General features: G+C 41.7%; 1 protein-coding gene and 1 long non-coding RNA gene across 14 annotated transcripts in view; one reads left to right on the forward strand and one right to left on the reverse strand.

Annotated features, from left to right (window-relative positions):
• ESR1 (estrogen receptor 1) overlaps positions 1-23,212 on the reverse strand; it is a 466,687-nt gene that overhangs the window by 316,743 nt on the left and 126,732 nt on the right. For 9 of the 13 annotated variants that reach the window (XM_070073401.1, XM_070073399.1, XM_070073398.1 and 6 more), the window contains exon 2: positions 6,438-6,968. In XM_070073401.1, coding sequence (XP_069929502.1) covers positions 6,438-6,898 — 461 coding nt within the window. In that variant the 5' untranslated portion in view covers positions 6,899-6,968. Of the gene's footprint in view, positions 1-6,437; positions 6,969-8,962; positions 9,360-23,212 lie in introns of those variants that run through there. The other 4 variants (XM_051854226.2, XM_051854224.2, XM_008263695.4 and 1 more) reach the window with 2 other exon arrangements.
• Positions 5,351-23,212, forward strand: part of LOC138849567 (uncharacterized) — a 49,760-nt gene continuing 31,898 nt past the window's right edge. The window contains exon 1 of the long non-coding RNA XR_011388454.1: positions 5,351-6,496. This is a non-coding gene — a long non-coding RNA (uncharacterized lncRNA). The remainder of the gene's footprint in view (positions 6,497-23,212) is intronic.

Raw genomic sequence — 23,212 nt, forward strand, 5'->3', positions numbered from 1 at the left:
TTAGTGATACAAGTAACCATGGATGCATTCATGACTGCTCAAAAAATGAGTGACTTTGTTGATTGAGTGGGAAATTACAGTTGCCATAAACACCTTGTGCACATCCACATGAAGTAAGAACTCTGAAACAGGAACCTTGAAAGACAAATGCCAGGACCACACTTTCATTAATCTCCATTCTACCCTCACAAGCAGAAGATGTTGGTAATAGAATTTCACCCATTCAAACTGTAAGATTTCCAACAGCCAAATGCAATACTATTATAAGAACACCCGGGAATGCAAAAATGCATTTTATGTAATCTATGTCCTCTATGAGCTACTCAATTCGGAATAAAATAGCCAAACGAATAAACTATCAGTGCAATCCCTTACATGAAAATTTCTTCCTGATTTTAAATTTCTATTCTTATAGATAAGGGACAAAAGACACTTTTCAAACTTTTAATATAGTTATTATCAGTCTGAGCTACTAAAGCATTTCTCATGCCACTGGCTTTGCTATGGTTGGTAAGAATTCTGTTGAGTTTCTTTCCAAATTTTATTAAAATAACAGCTGAAACAGGTCAATAAGAAAATAAATCAGAAAGAAGAAAAAAAAACTTGGAATACACAGACAGAACAACTAAGGCAGAAAAAGAAAAAAGGAAGTTTTGTAGGAGAAAGGAGACCCTAAAGCATTTAAAGGGAGGTGAAAGCTTCTATTTATGAGAAAATAAAGCAAAGTAAACAAGAAAATATGAGAATGCATTCAAAATTTTAAAAAATCTGCAGAGGAAAAAGGAGGCATGCCAATAAAAAATGATGGCTTCTAACATCATTTTGTTGCAGGAAATTAAAAAAGAAAATTGTCTTTAACTTTCAGAGCCTTAGAGGATATCCCTTCTATAAATGATTCAACGATGCAAGAAACCTGCCCAAGAAATACACACTTGAGCTGGCGGGGCCCCTAATCAAGCCACTGTTTGGGAACCAGCAGAATGAGCCCAGGTAGGAGAGGGGCTGTTGGGGCCAAACAGTTGCATGGCTTCCAAGCTGGAGGTAAAAACTGACCAACACACTACAGAGGCCCTTCACTCCCCGTGGGGCTGACAGCATCTGAGCAACTCTCAGAAGGAACCCAAGGGCTCATGTGGAAAGGTCTAGTGCTGGATGTTACTCAGTAACTTTATTAAAGTGAACTACAATTTTCTCAAAGAATTCACAGGAACTTCGGAAAGCAGAAAATTGCAGGACAAAGAAGTCAACTCCTTGAATAAAAATGACACATTCAATTACAATAGAAGATGCTACAGCAACAAACTAATGACACAATTTGTCCCTCCAAAGAGTTCAGAGGAAAAGAAAAAAATCCAGACTTTACTTTTTAATTTCCTGTATAACAATCATAGGTCTATGACATTATTGGTAATATGAATCAGAATATTATACTATAACCAGAAAAAATTAACCAACAATCTGTGAAGGATTTGATTTTTGTTGAGGATAAACATATCCAAGCTATGTAACAGGCATCCGGAAGTACCCCCATGTAAAGGGATACCTACACTCCAAGCCATCGCATGCAGCAGCTTCCTCACCATCACCATCATCATCATCAATCATGGATTTCCCACACCACATCACCATACCACTCACAAGTGGCAGCCATACTCATTTTTTTATAATTTAGCCAAGTTCCTTTAAATTATTTTATTAAACGATGTAAAATTTTGTCAGTCGGAACCAGAACAGCTACCTTCCTAGCCTTCATATTTTTTAATAGGGCCTGAAAAATACACAGAATGCAAAACATTTTCACAAGTCCTAATACTACTCTTCAAGTTACAAAACCCAGCAATCGTGGTGCCTTCCCTCCTGGGATCAGGAATGTTTACAGGAGGTGCTTCCCCCATCTTCACTCCTCTCAGTCCTCAGATTTCCAGAACAACGTGAGGATGTTGTAGGAACGGAGTAGGAAACAGTATACGGAACACTTGGCTTTTTAATGACATTATCCGTCCATTCATGGGCAGAATTTAAAATATAAAACAAAACTAGTTTATCACTTTGATGAATTGCCTCCTGTCTGTGAAACCCCCTTACACTTTCACTTTGGTTTGTGTTCAAGTGACTCTGTGTGCACAGTTTCTTTGGATTTATATAGCATCTTTCTTGGGAGGATGCATTTTGGTTCTAAACAAGTTTAGCCACTGCATGTTTTCTTCTCTCCAATAAGCAAACTGAGACTTAGAATTAAACTAAAATTCTAATTTTTTCCTCTCCATTCAAAGTATCCTGGAAAAGAAAGGGACGTAGTGAGCCCACTGCTTTCCCTACTGGGTTCTTCGCAAGTCATATTAAAATTAATACCAAAATCACGAGCAGGAGTTAGACATATTAATTTTTTGTTGCTTAAGGGTTTTACAAAAATGTAATTAATATTCATGTATTTCTTTATGTAAAAGTGTTTTCACTTAGTCAGGCTTTGGGCACTTTCAAAATGTATCTATAAAGTAAGTGTTCTCTATGATGACCCAGGCTGCACAAACTAATGGCACAGATGGTAATAAAGATCTTAACTAAATGTGGCTTCCATTGGAAAAGATTTTATATTATCATCATCCTATATGAGTATCAAAACTTCTGACCACTAAAATTTGTTCTCCTCTACCACGTTTTAGTTTGCAAAAGCACTAAGACACATATTAACATGTGGCTAAAATAGTAAAAATATATATATATATAATATTATACAGCTTACATACCACTTTCACAGATACAATCTTATTCTTAATGGGAAGTTTGATATCTTTTATAGTTTTTCCTAATGGTCTCTGCCTTTAATATCCTCAAAACTCTAAGAAACCGAAACCCTGAACCTGAATTTTTCCCAAATTATGATTGTCGTAGCCCAAATATATTCACAAAAGTAAATCTCAAGCAGCTATAACCAAGGGTCCAAATTAACTGAGTGTAGGAAAGATTAGAATAAGTGGCAATTATCCTTCAGGGGCTCTCCACCAAACAGGCACAAGCCACATGGAGGAGGTGAAAATGAAATGGAGATTGAAGATGTGATTCCGTTTTCAACTGAAAATACACTCATTCCCCAGGCAGTATGTGGCTCCATGGACTATTCTTAGCCCAGCACAAAGTATCAGGTAATCAGTAACAATTAACATGAATGAAAAAAGTAAGAACAGGAAGAAAGGAGGCTAAAATATCACCTAAGTACAAGGAAGGAATAGGAAACTTGAAAATTAGCCATTCATATTTCTCCCTGGAGATGATCCTCTGTTCAAAGTTGACTCATAGGTTTCAGTGATCACCAATGGACAAGCTTGTTATCCAAGATACACAGAGTGACTATATACAAATTACCAGAGCTTTACTTTGATGCAGAAGTTTTGTGTATTTACCAAGTTTTTTTTTTTTTTTTGGAGGAGGAGATGGTGATTATCCTGTAAAAATACTGAGCAATAAAACTGAAATAAGCATATAGCATCAAATACCCACATTGAATTTCTAAAACAAAAAACAGTAAATATAATTAAATTTCATCTTAGTTTTACTTGAAATCCTTAAGTTGTTTGAACTCCAAAAATGAACACCAGGATAAAATGACTTCCAATTATCTTATGAAATTTTAGATAAAACCCATCTTGCAAAATCACTTCCCGCTTGTCTAATAAGAAATTTATCACCTCTTAATAACAATGTGTTGACATTTGTAACAATTGTTCTCACATTATTATATGCCCAGAGAAATTTAATCTATTACTTTTCTTCCTACATATTGTGGCCCATGGGAGAGGAACCATACCATGCTAATGCTAAATAATATCAACTTCACAGAAATTCTGTGAACATCACCATGGGATATTCAACTGGATAATCCCTGTGACAGCATCATTTTACAAAAGGAAAAGGAAGGAATCAGAAATAGTAAAGCTTAGTCTAACTGACCTAAAGACACCAGATTAATTTATAACAGAAAAATAAGATAAAAACTAACAAAATAGCTTTCTGGTTTGTGTAGAGAGAACAACACCCTTTGCCTGGATTTTTTGTTTTCCTCTGAACATAACAATTTAGGCCAGTATCTTTCAAACTGCTTTGACCTCAACCCACAGCAAGAGATATATTCTATGTCATAATCAGCGCTCGCAAGCACATCAACTAAAACAAACTGAAAGAAAACTCATCCTTGGTAAGTATCATGCATGTTGATATTTTCTATTATATTCTTTTCCACTTTATTTATTTTAAAAAGAATGTTATAGATTCACTAAATCGATTTCGTGATCCCCTGGCTCAAGACAAGAAGATTGAAAACAGCCCCAAAACTTTCGATAACTAGTTCAGAAAACTAAAGTTTCCTAAAACCACTACTCGATTCACTTAATTCTACCCGCAGTTTTTCAAAGAGGAAAACTGAGCGGGGAAAACATATAATAACATCTGACCCTTTGAATCACTTCCATAAACGTTTCTTCTTCCTCGAAGAGTCGGAGGTAGAATCCAAACCAAAGAAGGAGGATGTTGTGGGAAATAAACCCTGGAGGGAAAAAAACCACTCCAGGACTGATTTTCCACAGAGAATCCCAGTGGTATGAGTTCTTTATTTTTAAAAGTTCCTTGGCAATTTTTTTTTATTATTCTATCTAAAAGTATTCGAAAGTGATTTAATGCAAAAAGTTTGAGAGGGTATATTATAGTGATATTATTTGCCACTGAGATGATGAACAGTTTTGAATAAAATGTGATCCCCTCTTTATGTGACCATGTTCACTTTGCAATTATTAGTAACACAGTAAATAATCTGCCAAGGAGCTGCCTCATTAGTGCCCATTGAAATTCAGTGGCATTAATTTGCAATGAAAGAACTGAAAATTAAAATGGAAAAGAAAATAGTGTCTGGAGTCCACCATAAGGTTATGGAATTCACATCCTACCAATGCCTTCCTTCACATCAAATAGTTTAAAACATTATGTGAATTAGACTTAATCGCTGTGTTTTGTTCTTTTATCCAAAAAAAAAAAAAAAAATAGTGAGCAGAAGAAAAATTTTTTTTCATTTTAACCTTGAACTAAAACAAGGGAAATTAATTTGAAATAGGCCAACTTTTTAAAGTTTTGTTCAGTGTGTTCCATGTGATAGCAGCTTGGCTGTGGAATGTTCTAGAATCCTCTAAGGAGACTGAAGATGTTATGTTTGGACACCCCAAGACCTATCCTTCCATGCCCTCTGGGACCAACCTGCACCGTGGTCTTATTTCCTCTGCTATAAATATCTCTGGAAATACTACACTGAACAGAAGACTGTCCAAGGCTTGTGCTGCAGTGCCCTGGGGTCTGGATCCGAGCAGGAGGCAAGGGCAGAAGCCAGGGCGCAGCAGGGAAGAACTGAATTTCACCCCCGTGCCTGGTGCAAGGGCGCACAGGTGTTTCCCCGGCACGCCCACTTCGGCTCTCTGCAGGCCCATCAGCAGAAGCAAGGGGAACAGTGCCTATCAGGAGGAAAAAAACACAAGAATACAAAATACCCGCCGCTTCAGCCACCAGCCATGGAGGAGCGTTGTCCTGCATCCTGGACAAGCCCTGGAGGAGGGCGTCTCCCCAGTGAGCGCAAGTCCAGCCTCTCCAGGGCCACACCGGGCCCTGCAGGCCAGCCTGGCCGCTGATCCAGCTGGCGGAAGGCTTAGGGGACAGTGCCGGTACTTCTACTAGGCTCCTTTGAAACTCACAGGATATCTATAAATTCCCGCTGTCAGAAGTCCTGTGCCAGGATCCGCTCCGACACGAACTCAGTGGGACAGCAGCGACTTGCGGGGACCCCTTCACCTGCTGGGGCACGCGATCCCGCCCTGAAGCCCAAGCCTGGGGCTAGGAATCGCTGCCCCTAGAACCCACTTCTGCATCGCAGCCCGCGTGTTTCGCGGCCCCAATTCTGGCTGAAAGGCAAGATTGTGCGAACAAAACAAGGTCGTGAACTAACGGCAGTGATAAACAAAAGTCTCCTGAGCTCCACTAAGCCCAGACCACCTGCAGCTTCGGATACCAAAGTGGGACTGCAGGGACTCCCTCAAAGCTCCTCGCATCCGGGCGCGTGGGGCACTTCCCCCCAGATAACTGCGGCGGTACTCGGTTGTCTAGTTAGGAACCACGAGGGCTTTCGGATCCTTCTCTTCCACAGACTGCAGAGGGGCGGACAGCCCGGCTGCCCACGGAGAGGACGTGGCCTCTGCGAATTACCGCCAGGCTGGGCCGCGCGCCCGCCCCGGGCTCCCCGCGCGCACCCTCGGGTCGCGCGTGCAGCGGCTCAAGGAGACCGGGACTACCCCGGGACCCCAGCCCTGCAGCCTGTGGCCTCCTCCGGCGAGCCCCCTCGTCCGCCTGCTCCCTCCCGCCCAGCGCGCGCTAACCACCCCGACGGGGCGCGGCGTCGCGGGTACCTGTAGAACGCTGGAGGGCCGGGCTCGCGCACGCCGAAGCCGCTTGGCTCGTTTTCCAGGTAATAGGGCACCTGCTGGCTGTGGGGGTGCAGGAAGGGCGAGAGCTGTGGTGGAGGGTGCAGCAGCATCAGCGGGCTCGGAGACACGCTGTTGAGCTGGGGGAAGCCCCCCAGGCCGTTGGAGCCGAATGCCGCCTCCGAGCCCGGGCCGTAGGCGAGGCCGGACTGGCTGTAGACCGGCGCGGTGGCGGCAGCAGCGGCGGCCGCCGCGGCGTTGAACTCATACGCGGCACCCTCGGGGTAGTTGTACACAGCCGGCTTGCTGCTGTCCACGTACACTTCGCTCAGGGGCCGCTCCAGGGGCATCTTGAGCTGCGGGCGGTTCAGGGGCTCCAGCTCATTCCCTTGGATCTGGTGGAGCAGGGCCATGCCGGATGCTTTGGTGTGGAGGGTCATGGTCATCCTCAGTGGCCGCGGGCAGGGCGCAGACCGTGTCCCCGCGCGGCGGAGGGCTCAGCAGCCCACGGGCCACCTGGAAGAAAAGCACAACCCGCAGTTAGAGGCGGCGCGGCGCATGTCCCGCTGCGAGCTCACTCCGGCCCTGGCCCTGGCCCTGGCCGGGAAGCCGGCAGGTCCAGCGGAGCCAGCAAGCAAGTGCAGCGCTGGTGCAAGCGCGCTTGGCCAACTTCTGGGCTCCCGGGTCTCCAACTTTTAAGTACTGGTCTCCCAAGCTCATATGCATTACAAAGGCGCTGGAAGCCGTCCAGGGACTATTGCCTCGCACTGACATTGGTTCAAACATCACTCTAGGCGCACAACTCCTTTTGGAGCGATCCCAAATAGCAGATTCCCTGAACTTTACTTTACTTGGGATCACTGCTGGATGGAGGCTGAATTTCACTGCAGGGGAACAAGAGCGCACAGTGATCTCCTAAAGGTGGTCCAGGGAAGGGATTTAAAACAGACGCGGAATATCAAGCCAGGGAACAGCTTTTTCTAACATGCTGCCTTATGTACCCAGTGCCAGACTCCAATCTATCTCTGTTTGTCTCTCCTCCTGTTTGATTCACCCTCCTTGTTGGCGAGAAATATGTCGTGTGTACATAGAATGACCCTGGGGAGGACTCCTCTGTTACTGCGATATGGCTGATAGGATGGAGTGTGCAGTTGCCTATGCAGCCAGCCACAGACAGCTATATTTAGCAGCTGCAGGAGCTGGTAGGAGGCATGGGGACAGAGAGGGGAGGAGAGGTAAGGGGTACATTTGGGAAGAGGTACATTTTGCAATCAGGAGAATATTCCTGGAGACCTGTTACCTCATCTGCAAAATGATCCCAGAGCAGTGGCTTCCAGACAGGAACTTCTAAAGATCCCACCCCCCCCCCCCAGCACACACACACACACGCACACACACACACACGGAATTTGGCTGTGTTGGACTGCAGCATTGCATTTGCTCCCATCAGAAACCCTCATGTGAATGGTGATTCAGAGAAACCTTTGCTTAAGCTCACATGGGTTTTCATGCCTTCCACAGGTTACACAGCCAAAACTTTAGATAAGTGAATATGAAAGGTGACTTTTTCCTACAAAAGATAAACTCAGGTCATTAAGCAAGGCTTTGGCAATTGTGTCACCCTACTGGTCTCACCAACAAACTTAAAATGCATTTTTGTTCTTTAATCCCACCACTGGCCCCTTCTCGGTTCACTTAGGCTAGGAGACACAGGCTAAAATATATGACGAAAAAGTTTTGAACTGAGTTACAAGAGTTTTGAACTGAATTACAAGGTAAGCATTTAAGCACACACACACACACACATCTATTAATGAGACAAAAAAATACAGGTAGTATATCATACATCCAAAGTCTTAGATAGTTAATAGTTTTTAATCACCCCCCTGGCTCCAGCCTAGTATAGCCATTAATACTCTGCTGTAATTGCTATCCCAAACACCCAGCAGAGTACCTGACAAAATGTTCATAAATAAATGCCAAGGTTGCTGTTAGGAACTGTAATTTTTTTAATTTTATACTAATAAGCATACATTTCTAATTATTACCAAAACAAACATTTTTGGATAATGTGCAAATGCAGCTGATTTAATATGAAGCCAAGATTGAGTTTAGCACTAGTAACCATAGATTATAAGCAAAGAAAGGGTTAAAAACAGATTAGGTGAATCACAGCTATTTCTCTTTATGGCCAGCAACCATTAGTTTCCAAAGCAATTTTTTTTACAGATGATTTAGTTTCCGTAAATCACACTTTCAATTTTCAAATGCCTTTTTAAAACACATGCAAGAGCACTTCATGGGGCTCTTAAAAAATCTGAACCTGCCAAATTATGTACAAATGACACAAAGACCCTACAAGTCCTCAGAGATAAAGGAGACACACATCTACCCCCCCATGGCAAACAGCAAATCCTCATCCCCCAGATAAGATACAGACCCTGGCCAGGAAGGTAAGTTGCTTTCTCAAAACGCTCAAGCTACAGAGAGAGAAATCAAAACAATATTACCCTGCTGGATCAAGAGTGTCTTTCCAGAAATGTTCCATGGGCTCGCGGACGTCAAGGGGCAAGAGCGTGAGAAGGAAGAAAGGAATGTGCTTGCATGTGTGAGCGGCTTGGAGTGTGAGCGAGGCAGAGCGTGTGTGGATGTGTTTGTGTGTGGAATGGCAGGGAATCGGGAAGCAGCCAGTAGGCAGGGCACTTGGCAGCCCCTCCCGGCAGACGCAGCAGCTGGGCTGCTGCACGGAACTGGATGAATGGCAGTGAGGACTGAGGGGGAGACACTGCCCATGGAGAACAGTGTGGCACAGCTAGAGTGAGCCTCACCCAGCCGAAGAAAGCCAGCCCCCTGGGCTCCCTACCTGTGGAGCCTGGAGCATGCCCCGTGCTTTCCACTGCCACCCCAGGCAAGAGGGAAAACAGGCTGGCTATAAATCACAGGCTCACAGCTAAAATAGAATGCCAGTCAAAAGTGCATGGATATCAAGTTTACAAAATGTGACATGGGTGGTTTTTCCTAAAGAATAGAACCTAACACAAAAGCCTTCCAGGATGTACTTGAATCAAATGCCTTGTTGGCCCCAGCTCCCAGTGTCAGAACAGACACACGATTGCCATGCCTCCAATTTGCATCAGGAAATCAGACTTGGAATAAATGTTTTGGCATTCTGAGGATGTGTTTCCAGCAGAAATGTAATACTTCTCCACTTCATTGACCAAACCCACAATCTTTCCATGAACAGTTCGTTGACTGTTTTCTGTAAATATATGAAAAAATATTACTAAAAACCTAGGGTATGAAGATAAGGCAAAGTTGGGTACTTTGTTTTAAACTAATTTTAAGCTTTCATAGTGCACTGGCATTGATAGTAGAGAGAGGTCTCTTGGTTCCCAGTGATGCCCACATGAATCTGCCTGTTCCTCAACTTTTCTCTTGACCATGGTGGGACCCAAGGTCCCAGGCCACGTGATGCCTAGTGGAGCCTTTGTTGCCAGACATTAGTCACCACCTTGGGTATTAAATGACTCTAATCACAATGCCAGGAGTGGCTGGTCTCTGGCTCTGAAACCCTGTGCAGTTACCAAGAGATTTATGAGTGGCTCTGGAACTCAGAAGAAAGAAGTTGTAACTGTTAATAATGTCACAATGCAAATATATATTCAAGCTTTGAAAGATCCAAAACTATTATAGTAGTGCTCCCTCTAGGATCAGCAATGGCAACAAATCTTGAATATAAATAAACAGGAAAAACACAAGACTATTCCACTTCACTGGTGACAGTGGCTCCTCCTAATAGGTTAACAATGGCCGCCATGAACTAGGCTGGGCCAAAGTTAAATGAGTGTGCAAAGAGGGAGGACAGGAGCAGAGAGAAGAGAGGAAGAAGAAAAAAAGGAGGGAGTGAGGAAGGAAAAGGAACCTGCTTGTGTTCATCTTGAACCCAGCATGAATGAAAAGCCTCAGTGGCTCCTCATTGACTTTGTTTACTCAGAAACTTACAATCAAAGTGAATCTGAGATGTCTAATAGTCACATTTTTCTTGGCCTCTTTCTCCCTGGCACTTTCTTTCACACCCTTCTTGGAGAGCCAGTCCCTTGCTTGGTGAATAAAGGTAGGAAACACCCTGTACTGTGCAACATTTTCACAGGTGCCTCTGGCATAGCTTCACACCCATGCCCCCTCCACGTGTCCCCTCTAGATACGCTCCTGCTAGGCATATACAGCCACTGCCACAACCTATGGGCACTCCCAGGTGAAGAGGGTTCTATCTTTCCAGTGTCAATGGCCAGATGCATTTCCAGACCCAACTTCCAGCACTCTCTAGGGCAATGTTGGCCCGGTCAAACACAAGTTATCAAGCTCACATCCTCCAACAGGGTTTCCTCTGAATGTCCCTTGTCTCTGTACAGCCTTGCTATCCCTCTGCTCACCCAGATTACCATCTCACCCTCTGCTCTGAGGGCCAGCCTTCCTTTGCTGCCCATACCTGACCAAGAAGCAATTATTGAGCATTCTGGCTGTGCAAGCCTGCCTTTCCCAGAGCACTTCTATTGCCCACTTTAGCCTTTCGTGACCTCACTTGTTCTAAGTGCATCCTAAGAGCCTCTCTGACCACTCTCTTCACCCACCTCTTCCTAGAGCCCTCTGCCCATTTATTTTCATGGTTCTTCATGCTTCTTCAGGATGCAACTTGTCATGACCCAGCTCTGCCTCAAACCCAGATCACAGCTTCTCCAGGAGTTGGGGCTGTCATCCTCTCTCCCTATAGCCAACCTGTCTGCTCTGCCGGCGCTGTCATGTTGCCTGTGCTTCAGCCAAAGGAAAACCTGACATTCCAAGAACTCAACACTTCTCTTTTCCACCTAGAACCCTCACCTCCCTGGCCCACCAGGGAAAATCATCCCCTTTTGAAGGCACAGCCTAAATGCCTCCACCTCCTTCATTCCCTATTCAAAGAGAATTTCCTCTCCCTGAACTCCAGCGGTAGTTCTCATTCATTTTATCATGTTCCGCCTTGAATTAGAGCTATTTGTGTATTTGATGCTCTCATTCTGCTCAGAAGCTCCTTAAGGACAAGGTCTAATGGAAGGTATTTTATGAATATGGGTCTCTCAAACTGTGCCTGGTCATATTCGGTCATCAAATTTTAGCCAATTTATTAATCCACATATTTACAAAGATAAAATAATACCACATTGGTCTGAATAACAATATCTAAAACTTAAGTTTCCATGTGACATTCTAGGATTTTCAAAACTGTTGTTGCTAGAAGATTATCTTTGTATCTTCATACCGACTAAGGCCATAAAGTCAAAATTCAAATTCGTACAATCTCGAGGCTTAAGCCTGCAATTCTTGGCAGCATGATTCACAAGAGAGCTCTGAATTTTTAGTTTGTAACCAGATAATACTATGACCAAACATTGCTTCTTCTGTAGCGCCATTAAAAGCTTTTTACATTTGCAAAAACATTATTCCTCCAACAGAAACACAAAAGAAAAAGATGTGAAAAATCTCCATTATACCTTATTCTACTAGAAGTGGTTACTTCCCTCTAAAATGTGAAGGTTTAACCATGTTCAAATTGATCATTACACTGATTATAAATGCTCTGTTTGGAACCTTGGCTTTGAACATGTATTTGACACCATCTGTTTTCCTCTAATATCAAAGAAAAATTAGGAATTTATTTTCAAGTCCCTGATTAATGATTTTAAGATGATTTAGTCACTTACTTTAAGGGCTTCTTTTTTGTTAGCTTCTAGACTACTTTTACTTGACCTTGGATTTTGTTTTGGAGTTGAAATGTGCATACAGTGGAATGTACATATTTTAAGGGCACAATGAAGTGAGTTTGTAAAGCTGCAACAACCATTCCAACGGATGCGTATAGCATTTCCATCACCCCAGGAAAGTCCCCTTCATGCCCATCCTAGTACATCCCTAACCCCTATATGTCACCGTTGTTCTGATTTCTGTTACCATAGACTTATTTTGCCACCTTGCCCAAGTGATATTTACAAACTGGAGCATACATGTCCCATTTCCAACCATTGGCACAACCAAGGCTGGGCTTGCACTAAATTACGGAGCTATTCTCCTGTTAGATCCCTCACCCTGGAATAGGGGTCCTCATAGCCACAGAATTGTACTAACATTCTATTCATGGACCTTTGTAAGTATGGCAGTTTAACATCTTCAGTTACCTAAGCCTGCTATGTCACGCACTAATGGAAAGCTAACTGTGACCAATATCATAAGCATGTTTCTAGACATATTTTGCTTCCTCACTGCCACTCCAAAGAAGAGAGGCATGATTTGTGCACTAGGAATCAAATGAAGACCCTTATTCATACAAACTGCAGATGAGACTTCCTGGTTTCTTACCCAGGACTTGATGAAGATAGTTTGAATTTTTGGTTGTCAGGTAGAGTGTCTACTCTTTTGTTATGAATCAATGAATGAATCAGATTTAATTCAGCAGCTTAATAGAGTTTAGTTACTTTCATCTTACATTTTCTTGGAAAAATTTTCTATATTGCATGTGGTAGAAGACAATTTAGAAAGTACTTTCACCATAAGTGCCTTGAGTGATACAAGAATTCCAATTATTCTAATTATTGTTACACTGTGTCCCTCTTCCTTCCTTTATCTGTTATTTACTTGAGGAATCTCATTGCCAGCTTGGGGTATTATTTCTTTGTGGAAAGCAATAACTAGATTGTGCCTAAATCCACTTAGATAGTCCAGTCCTATCTAATGTAGACAGGTCCTTTCCACATACATACAAAGATACACATACATGGAGTTAGGGGGAGAGAGAGTCAACCAAACACAGTTTCAGAGCCAGGTCTAATCAAATAATATTTTACAAAATTAATAAGATTTGTGCATTTTGAGCCTTTTCAGGTTGTTTCTTAACAATTGTATTACCACCACTGCCTCCCACTCCCACAGAGCACCCAGGACTCCCATGCAAGCAAGTGCTTAGTTCTCCCAACACACCCAACTACAATCACACTGTGTTGAGGGAGACATACATTTGCAAAGCCATGCCAGTGAATGACTCATTCGTTTAGTTCACTCAAAAATATGGATCACTTCTGTTTACCAGGCCATTTCTAAGTGCTGGGCACTGGCTTGGTGAACTGGGGCTACTGTAACAAAATGCCACAGACTTGGCAGACTTAAGCAGCAGCAATTTATTTGCAGTTTAGGAGGCTGTGAGTCCAACATTAAGGTGCCTGCATGGTTGGGTTCCAGTGCGTACTTCTTCCTGACTTGCAGATATTCACTTTCTCCCTGTGTTCTCCCATGACAAGGGGAAGAAAGAAAGGAGAGGAAGAGGCAGAGAAGGCCCTACCTCTGTGATAAGCTATGGTTCTATCACAGTGGGGTCCCACCTTATGATCTGATTTAACCTTAATGACCTCCTTTATATACACTCAAATTGCAGGTTAGAATTCAAGATATAAATTTGAAGGCGGCATGATTCAGTCAATAGCAATTACCTTAAAATAAACAAAACAAAATACTGCCTTCATAAAGTTATGTATAGGGGTTCATATCTAGTCCTATTCCAATGGTTTCTCCTACTCACTCTTCTGGGTGTTCCTCTGCCTCTGCTTACTGTGAGATGTTGCTGCTCCTCTGGCCCCAGCTCCTTCAACTCTTTTCTTCTCCACACTCCTTCCCCTGGATGATCACAACCACTCCCAGGGTCTTAAATTTAATCCCTACATCAAAGACTTCAAAATAGGAATCTACAACCAAGATCTCTCTTCTGGCTAGGAGATCCACGTTTCCAGATACCTTTTCGACATTTTTGCTTGCATGCTCATTCACCCAATTTATCCAATTAGTTTGTGAGGACCTGCTAAGCACTAGTCTCTTAAAGCTCAACTTGTTCAAAATGAACTTCTTATTTTTCCCCAGAGCTGCTCCTCTGCCTCTATTTCCTATCTCTGCAAATGTCACTACTGTTCAAGAAAGTGCAGGTGAAAAATCCAGTCTTCACCCTTGTACCTGTTTATCTTGCTCCTTATATTTGACCTACTGCAGATTTTTATTTCTGTCTGCTTGGTACACTATGAATCTGCCCTCCTTTCTCATCCTCATCATCAGGCCACCGTCTCCTCTCTAAAGATCATTGCCTCGGCTGGCGCTGTGGCTCAATAGGCTAATCCTCCGCCTTGCGGTGCCGGCACACGGGGTTCTAGTCCCGGTCGGGGTGCCGGATTCTGTCCCGGTTGCCCCTCTTCCAGGCCAGCTCTCTGCTATGGCCCGGGAGTGCAGTGGAGGATGGCCCAAGTCCTTGGGCCCTGCACCCCATGGGAGACCAGGAGAAGCACCTGGCTCCTGCCATTGGATCAGCACGGTGCACCGGCAGCAGCGTGCCTGCCGCGGCGGCCATTGGAGAGTGAACCAACCACAAAAGGAAGACCTTTCTCTCTCTCTCTCTCTCACTGTCCACTCTGCCTGTAAAAAAAGAAAAAGAAAAAGATCATTGCCTCTATCCTTTTGTTTCTATTATCCACCCCCTGCATTGCAGGACATATAATTTATCTCAAGAGTAAAAGAATGTGAATTACTGTCCTCATTTCTAAAAACTCCCCATCCTCTCCCACAGTTACTGTACTCTTGACATACAGAATTCTTTCAAATTCCCCAAACCCTCTAGACTTTCTCTGGAGCTAAATATTCAAACGGGGAACACCTTTAATCTTCCCCCCCACCACTTCTAACCTGATTTACTCCTGTTTATCCTTCCAGTATCCCTTGAGACATCATAGCCACCAGGAAGCCTTCCTTGATTTCCTGATGGGTTCCTCTCCTAGAAATGTTCCTCTCCCCCTTAGTCAGTTTTCTGCCCCTACAACAGAATACCACAGAGTGGATCTATTTCAAGCAATAAAAGCTTATCCAGCTCACAGCTCTGGAGACTGGGAGGTCCAAAACTGAGAGGGCTCATCTCGTGAGGGCCTTCTTGATACACTATAACATGACAGAATGAAGAGCATCAGATGGTAAGGAAGTTCATCCAAGACAGAGAGAAAAACTGGACTGAACAAATCCCTTCCGAGGAGCCCACTCCCATGAGGATGGCCTTAATCCATTCATGAGGGCAGACCCTACACCACCTATTCTTAAAGGTCCCACTTCCTAATTTTGTTACAGTGGCCATGAAATTTCAGCATGAGTTATAGAGAGGACATTCAAACCTTAGCACTCCATAAACACTCCCTGTATAGCCCTTATCACACTGCTGACTTTCTATTTATTCCTCTGGATTGACCCCCTCACTGGCTTGTAAATTCTAAAAGGCACACAGGGACTGCATTTCATACAGTGACAATTCCATTGCCTTGTACAATGCATGATGCATATATGTAACCCCAAACAAATACTTATATATCATGTTTGCATTGTTAGCTGATTTCCTCAATGACTTAATTCAAAAAGGGTGATTACGATAGCTGAAATTTAGAACTCAAACCTGGAGGGAAATTTGAAAGCAGATTTATGTTTTCTAGAAAAAATCACAATTATTTTTACCTCCTAAGACTACCTATTAAAGATTTATTTAGTTAGTTGAAAGACAGAATTTTTGAGATAGAGTGGGGGACAGGGAGAGATCTTCCATCTATTGGCTCATTCCCCAATTGAGAAAGGGAATCATATGGGATGTCTGTGTCACAGGTGGCGACTTACCCCACTGCACCACCACATGCCAGCACCATAACAAACTATTTTTAAGATTTAGTTATTTATTTGAAAGGTACAGTGGAGATAGGATAGGACAGAAAAAGAGAGAGAGCGGGAGAGAGAGCCCATCTACTGGCTCATTGCCCTAATGGCTATAACAGCCAGGGCTGAGCCAGGTAAAACCCAGGAACCAGAAACTCTATCCCAGTCTCCTCAAAGACTGGCAGGGGCCGCACATTTCCCAGTGCCTCACGAGTGTATTAGCCAAAGCTGGATCAGAAGTGGAGTATCTGGGACCCAAATTGGCACTCTGACATGGGATGACAGCACTGCAAGCAGTAACTTAACCCATTGCACCACAACACCAGCCCTACATAGTAGACTATTAGAATTGACAGTTCCTTTGAGTTGTTAGGTTCAAACTCTTCAGTGTACTTAGAAACTGAGGCTCAGAAAGGTACAAGAAATCTTCTGAAGATATCCCAGCTAAAGAAACTATTTGTCCTCTTCCACATGTCTTTCTGTATAGATCCTGTATCCTGCTTGTAGTGTTGTCCATGCTCAGCATAAATCAAAATAAGGCATAAACTTCGGTGGGTCATGAGCTATTCTTAGAGTATTAAAAATCCCCAACTCTTTAGAAAACGCAAAACTGCTTCCACATTCCCAGATCACTGGTAAAGAAATGGTTTGAGAAGAGTTTGAGAACATAATGTTTTTAAGAAACATTGAAACTACTCATGCTCAGAGACATGACGTGCCTTAATAGAACATGAAGAAATGAGTAATCTACCTCTCATTCATTGCGCCTCAGAAAAGAGTTCATTAAGGTCTGTTATACCCACATAATTTGAATTGAACTTTCTAGTTAAAGAACAAATTTGAATCCTTCCCATATCTGTTAAATTGTATAGATTTGCAACCATGACACCTTTAAGCAAAATAAAACTAATTGTTTTACCTTATTGGATACATTTCAATTTTTAATAGAATTGGAATGACACCAAATCTCCTTTCCATTTTGCCAACTTCCTCTTCAAGGAAACTGCTCTATAATCAAAAGGTAAAGCCTTCCTAAATATTATTACTTTCTTTGCAAAGTTGGAAAGGTTACTGGGAGTGACAAACACTCAAAAGTTAAAAAGAATTTGATAGCAAAATTTTGGTTGATTCTTGAATGAAGATATTACTTTTAGAGAAAAAAACTGGTGTTTCCATAAACACTCATGCCAAATGCCAATACATGCCTAAACTGTACAAATTTTATATTTCCCCTTTTTTCCACTCTACCTGTCTTTTTCAATTTTCTCAATTTAATCTATATCTACTTCTTTTTTATGCAATGAAAACTGTCTCTTTTGAGGTCTTTCCAAGCCAGTCCTATTCAACCCCTATTAAAAGTGGGTCAGTCACCATATTGAGACTCAGAATCTAATCAAAACTCACTGGAGAAAGAAAAAAAAAAAGTGACCAGTCAATGTGCTCTCCTTTACGTGTGTGCCCTCAACTCCCTCAGCCTATTTTTCAATAGGGCCAGTCCCCGAGATGTCTTCTCAAGGCTGTCTCTCCAACACAGCCTTCCCAGGCCCCTATTTCAATGAGATACCCAGAGTTCAAATTTTACAACTACACCCTCCTCCCATCCTCAATCTCTTCAAAACCCCAGTTTTCCCAAGATCTTTATTTAGTTCAGCCTCCAGTTTTTAGATCTTATCTCACTGGAATAGTTTTCATCCCTACCTCACATGTTGGTATTTGAACTTCAAAAAGGGAAATCTTACTAAACTAAGGAAATCCTCACTTGTCGAACTTCAGAAGAACAAAAAGGAAAACAGAGTGCCCAGAAAGATCTATGCAATGCATATGCTGATTTTCTTTCTCAACAAGCTTGAAAATTCACAGGAAGAATGAGCTGTGTCAAGTCATCTGTTGATTAGCTCTTCCAGTGCCAAAGTAAGTTGTCCACATCTCAGTAAAGATGTGTTCCTCTTACCCTCAAAGGGATCATCCTTGCTCTTGCATAAGCAATTAATAATATACATTAAACAAGCACAAACAGTGCCTGGGGCAGAACATGTGCTATAGCAGTCAGATCAGAGGGGCTAATGATTTACTCAAAGGAAAACTTAGGTGAGAGGATTCCAAATACCAGGAATTTACTCCCTTGCTACTTGCAATGCTAGAAACAAAACACAAAAATCAATAAAGTCCTTTTCTAGAGTAAAATACCCAAGAGTTTAAGTCTAAAAATCCTATTTAAATTGGCTTTTCCTTCACGCAAAATGTGATCTTTAACTCCTTCTGACGTGATAATTTAGCTGTTTCAGAATGGGCATAAGAACAATTGAATTAAATACAGTTCTTGCACAATCACTCTGGACATGCTTATTCTTAACAATAAATTCTACATTCATTCAAATGAATATTTCCCAATCAGCTAAAATTCATCTTTCTTTAACTTTTACTTAATAAATATAAATTTCCAAAGTATAGCTTTTGAATTACAGTGGCTCCCCCCCCATAACCTCCCACCCACCCACAACCATCCCATCTCCCACTCCCTCTCCCATCCCATTCTCATCAAGATTCATTTTCAATTATCTAAAATTCACCTTTCACTATGTACTCAGCAGACCTTCCCCTCTCCTCCCAATGGAATCGTGTGTCGTTTGGAGGCAATTTAGAACTTGCTGAGTGATCAATAAACCTCCAACTCCAGTTATAGCCACTTCATTTTGTTTAAAGGAATCTGAGTAGAAGCTTTGAACTATAACATGTGTCTGAGCCTATGACATTATATGTCACCATGGCCATAGTAGCATTGTACATATTCTTCATAGTTTTATTCCCCTCGGTCTACAGGTGGGGATGAAGGAGGTTGGCATATGGAACCAGACTGCCTTGGCCTCTTTGCAGCTGGGGTTGATGGGGAAGATTATTTCCAGTGCCTCCAAACTACTGCAGTATGAACATGATCACCAGTTTTGAAGAATTTTCATTCCAAAGTGGTTTGACCACAACTACAACATCTTTTCCAGAGTTGATTTCATTACTGTTGCCTCCCTTCTCAAGCTTCGCCACCAGATGCATAAGGTTAATCCTGATAGCTGTTAACTGAGTTTCTATCATGTGCTTTCCAGATGTTATTTCATTTTAAAATATGATTTTATTTGTTTTTAGGTATATCATGTAGTTCATGTTTTAAACTTAAAAAGACCTTTCTGAAGCCATACTGGAAAAATCTCCCCTCTTTGGAGACAACCAATGTCATCATTTTTAATGTAAAAGTATCCTTCCTGAAAGGAGCTCCTCCAAGTCAATTCTACAAGGCCAGAATTACTCAGATACCAGAATCAGACAAAGACATGCACCAAAAAGAGAACTGGATACCAGTATCCCAGTAAACCCAGAGGGAAAAATTCTCAACACAATACTGGAAAAAATTACATTATAAATGGAATTTATCCCAGAGACACAAGGGTGGTGCAACATATGCTAGTCAAAAGTTTTGCAATACGTCACATCCACAGAATAAATCAATGACACAATAGATCCATTCAATAAAATTGAACATCACTCTACGATAAGAAAAAACTCAAAAAATAGACACAAAAGGAAAGTATCTCAACAAAATAAAGGCTATATATGACAAGTCCACAGTCAACATCAAACTGAATGGGAAAAACTGAAAGCATTGCCTCTAAGATCCGTAACAAGACACAGATATCCATGTTAACCACTTCTATTCAGCAGGGTACTAGAGGTTTATCCACAGAAATTAGGCAACAGAAAGAAACAGCATTCAAATTGGAAAGGAGGAAGTCACATTATTTCTGTTTGCATGTGACAAGATTTTATTTAAAGAAAAACCTAAAGGTTCCTCCAAAAATCTGTTAGAACAAATAAACAAATTCTGTAATGATGTACTAGTGCTGCAGCACAGTAGGTTAAAGCCACAGTCTGCAGCACTGGCATCTCATGTGGTGGGTGCCGGTTCAAGTCCCAACTGCTCCACTCTGGATCCAGCTCCGTTAATGCACCTGGGAAAGCAGTGGAGGATGGCCCAAGTCCTTGAGCCCCTGCACCCATGAGGGAGACCCAGATGAAGCTCCTGGCTTTACACTTGCCCAGCTCCAGGCATTGCAGCTATTTCAGGAGAAAACCAGTAGATGGAAGAGCTCTCCCTGTGTCTCTGAAACTCTGACTTTCAAATAAATAAATAAATCTTTAAAACAATAAAATAAAATGATGCAGGATACAAAATCAACATACAAAACTCAACAGCAATTTTACCCACCAATCACAAACTTGATGAAAAAGAAATAAAAAAATGGTATTTAAATAATCTTCACAATGAAAATTACAGAATGCTGATGAAACACATTGAAGAGGACACATGAAAATGTGTGTGGATTGAAAGAATTAATATCATTAATATGTCCATGTTTCCCAAAGGAATTTACATATTCTATGCAACCCTCAGAGTTCTAATGAAGCTCTTCATAGGTTATTCATTGTTTTTTTTTCTTTTTCTTTCTTTTTTTTTTTTTTTTTTGACAGGCAGAGTGGACAGTGAGAGAGAGAGACAGAGAAAAATGTCTTCCTTTTTCCGTTGGTTCATCACCCCAATGGCCGCTGCAGCAGGCACGCTGCGGCCGGCACAGTGTGCTGATCCGAAGCCAGGAGCCAGGTGCTTCTCCTGGTCTCCCATGCAGATGCAGGGCCCAAGGACTTCGGCCATCCTCCACTGCACTCCCGGGCCACAGCAGAGAGCTGGACTGGAAGAGGAGCAACCGGGACAGAATCCAGTGCCCCAGCTGGGACTAGAACCGGGGTGCCAGCACCACAGGCAGAGGATTAGCCTATTGAGCCATGGCACCGGTCAGGTTATTCATTATTAACACATAGAAATGCAACTGATTTTTTTTAGTGTTCAGTTTGTATTCTATAACCTTGCTGAATTTGTTTGTTAATGCTAATATTTGTGTGTACGTGCATCCCTTTGTGTTTAGAAACCAGGAAATTTTGAGGAAATTATAATCTTTTTTAAAAACTTTTATTTAATAAATTTAAATTTCCAAAGTAAAAAAAATATTTTTAAATCCTAAAATTCCTATGGAAACACAAAGATCCCTAATAGCCAAAACAATCCTGAGAAAAAAGAACAAACCTGGACATACCACAAAACCTGACTTCAAGATATACTACAAAGCTATAATAACCAAAATATGGCAGTGGTGTACACAGTAACATATAGAGAAATGAAACAGTGAACCAGAAATAAGTTCATTTATCTACAACAAACTTATCTTTGATAAAGGCACCAACAATTGCACTGCTGAAAGGGTACTCTATTCAATAAACAGTGCTGAGAAAACCAGATACCCATATGCAGAAGACGGAAACCAGAGCATGTCCCATCTTTCACCATATGCAAAAATCAACTCAAAGTGGACCAAAAACCCAAATGTAAGACCTGAAACTATGAAACTACTCAGAGAAAACAAAGAAAACACTTCAAGATATCTAAATAGGGAATGGTTTTTGGATAAGGTCCCCATAACACAGGTAATAAGGCAAAAATAAATAAATGGAATTATATCAAACTAAGAAGCTTCTGCACAGCAAAGGAACAATCAACAGAGTGAAATGACAACCTGCAGAATGGGAGAAAACCTTTACAAATGATTCATTGACAAGGGATTAAAATTCAGAATACATAAAGAACTCAAAACACCAACACTAAAAAAATCCCACCGTAATTTTTAAAATGAGCAAATGGGGAAGGTGTTGGGTTTGGTTAAGATTCCATGCAGGACACTATATTCTGTATTGAAGTGCTGCTTAGAATCCTGGTGGCTCATGTACTTGCATCTATGCCACCCATGTGGGAGACCTGAACTGAGTTCCAGGCTCTGGGATTTGGCCTGGTCCAGCCCTAGGATATCTGGGGTATAAATTGATAGCTGGACAATCTCTGTGTCCTTCTCTTTGTGTCTGTTTGCCTTTTGAAAAATGAAAATAAATAAATACTTCTATATGGACAAATGATCTACTAGCCATTACTCAGATATGCAAATACTTAACACAAGTATATGAAAAAAATGCATATCAAAACCACTATAATATATCATCTCCTGCAAGCTAGAATGACTATAATCAAAAAGACAAAAAAAAAATAACAAATGCTGGCAAGGATGCAGAGAAAGGAGAATTCTTATATACTGTTAGTATGAATGTAAATTGATACAGCCATTATGGAAAACAGTATGAAGTTTTCTCAAAAATAAAAAAGCACCAAAAATAGATCTATCATGTGATCAGGCTATCATCCCTCTACTGGGTATATTTCCAAAGAAAATGAAATCAGTATACCAAAGAGATAACTGCATACCTAGTTTGTTACAGCCTTAATTCACAATATCCAAGATAGAGAGAATCAACCATGTGCCTATCCATTGACAGGTGAATGTATAAGGAAAATGTATTATCTATACATAATGGAATATTTTTCAGTCACACGAAATAATGAAATCCTGTCATTTTCAGTAACATGGATGGAATGGAGGACATTATGTTAAGTGAAATAAGCCAGCTACAGAAAGACAAATACTGCAAGTTTACATATGTGGAAACCCAGAAAGTTTACTTCATATAAGTATGGTATAATAGTAATCACTAGACTCTTGGAAGGCTAGGGAGAGGGATAGAAGGAGATTCGACAATGGGTACCAAAATATAGTTACAAAGGAATAAGCTCTACTTGTTCTGTAGCACAGCAGAAAGACTTTAGTTCATAAAATTTATTATATGTTTTATAAATAATTAGAATAGAGGTGAACATTTGGATGAGTGGTCAAGATCTCACTTAAGGCTCCTGCATCCCATGTTGTAGTGTCGGGTATGTGTCTTGGTTCTACCTCTAAATCCAGCTTCCTGCTAATGTGCACCCTGGGAGGCAGCAGATAATGGCTCAAGTTCTTGGGACCCTGCCACCTTCCACCCCCATAGGAGACTTGGATTGATTTCCAGGCTCTTGGCTTAGGCCTGAC

The sequence above is a fragment of the Oryctolagus cuniculus genome, chromosome 5 (genome assembly GCF_964237555.1).
Source record: "Oryctolagus cuniculus chromosome 5, mOryCun1.1, whole genome shotgun sequence".
Lineage (NCBI taxonomy): Eukaryota > Metazoa > Chordata > Mammalia > Lagomorpha > Leporidae > Oryctolagus > Oryctolagus cuniculus.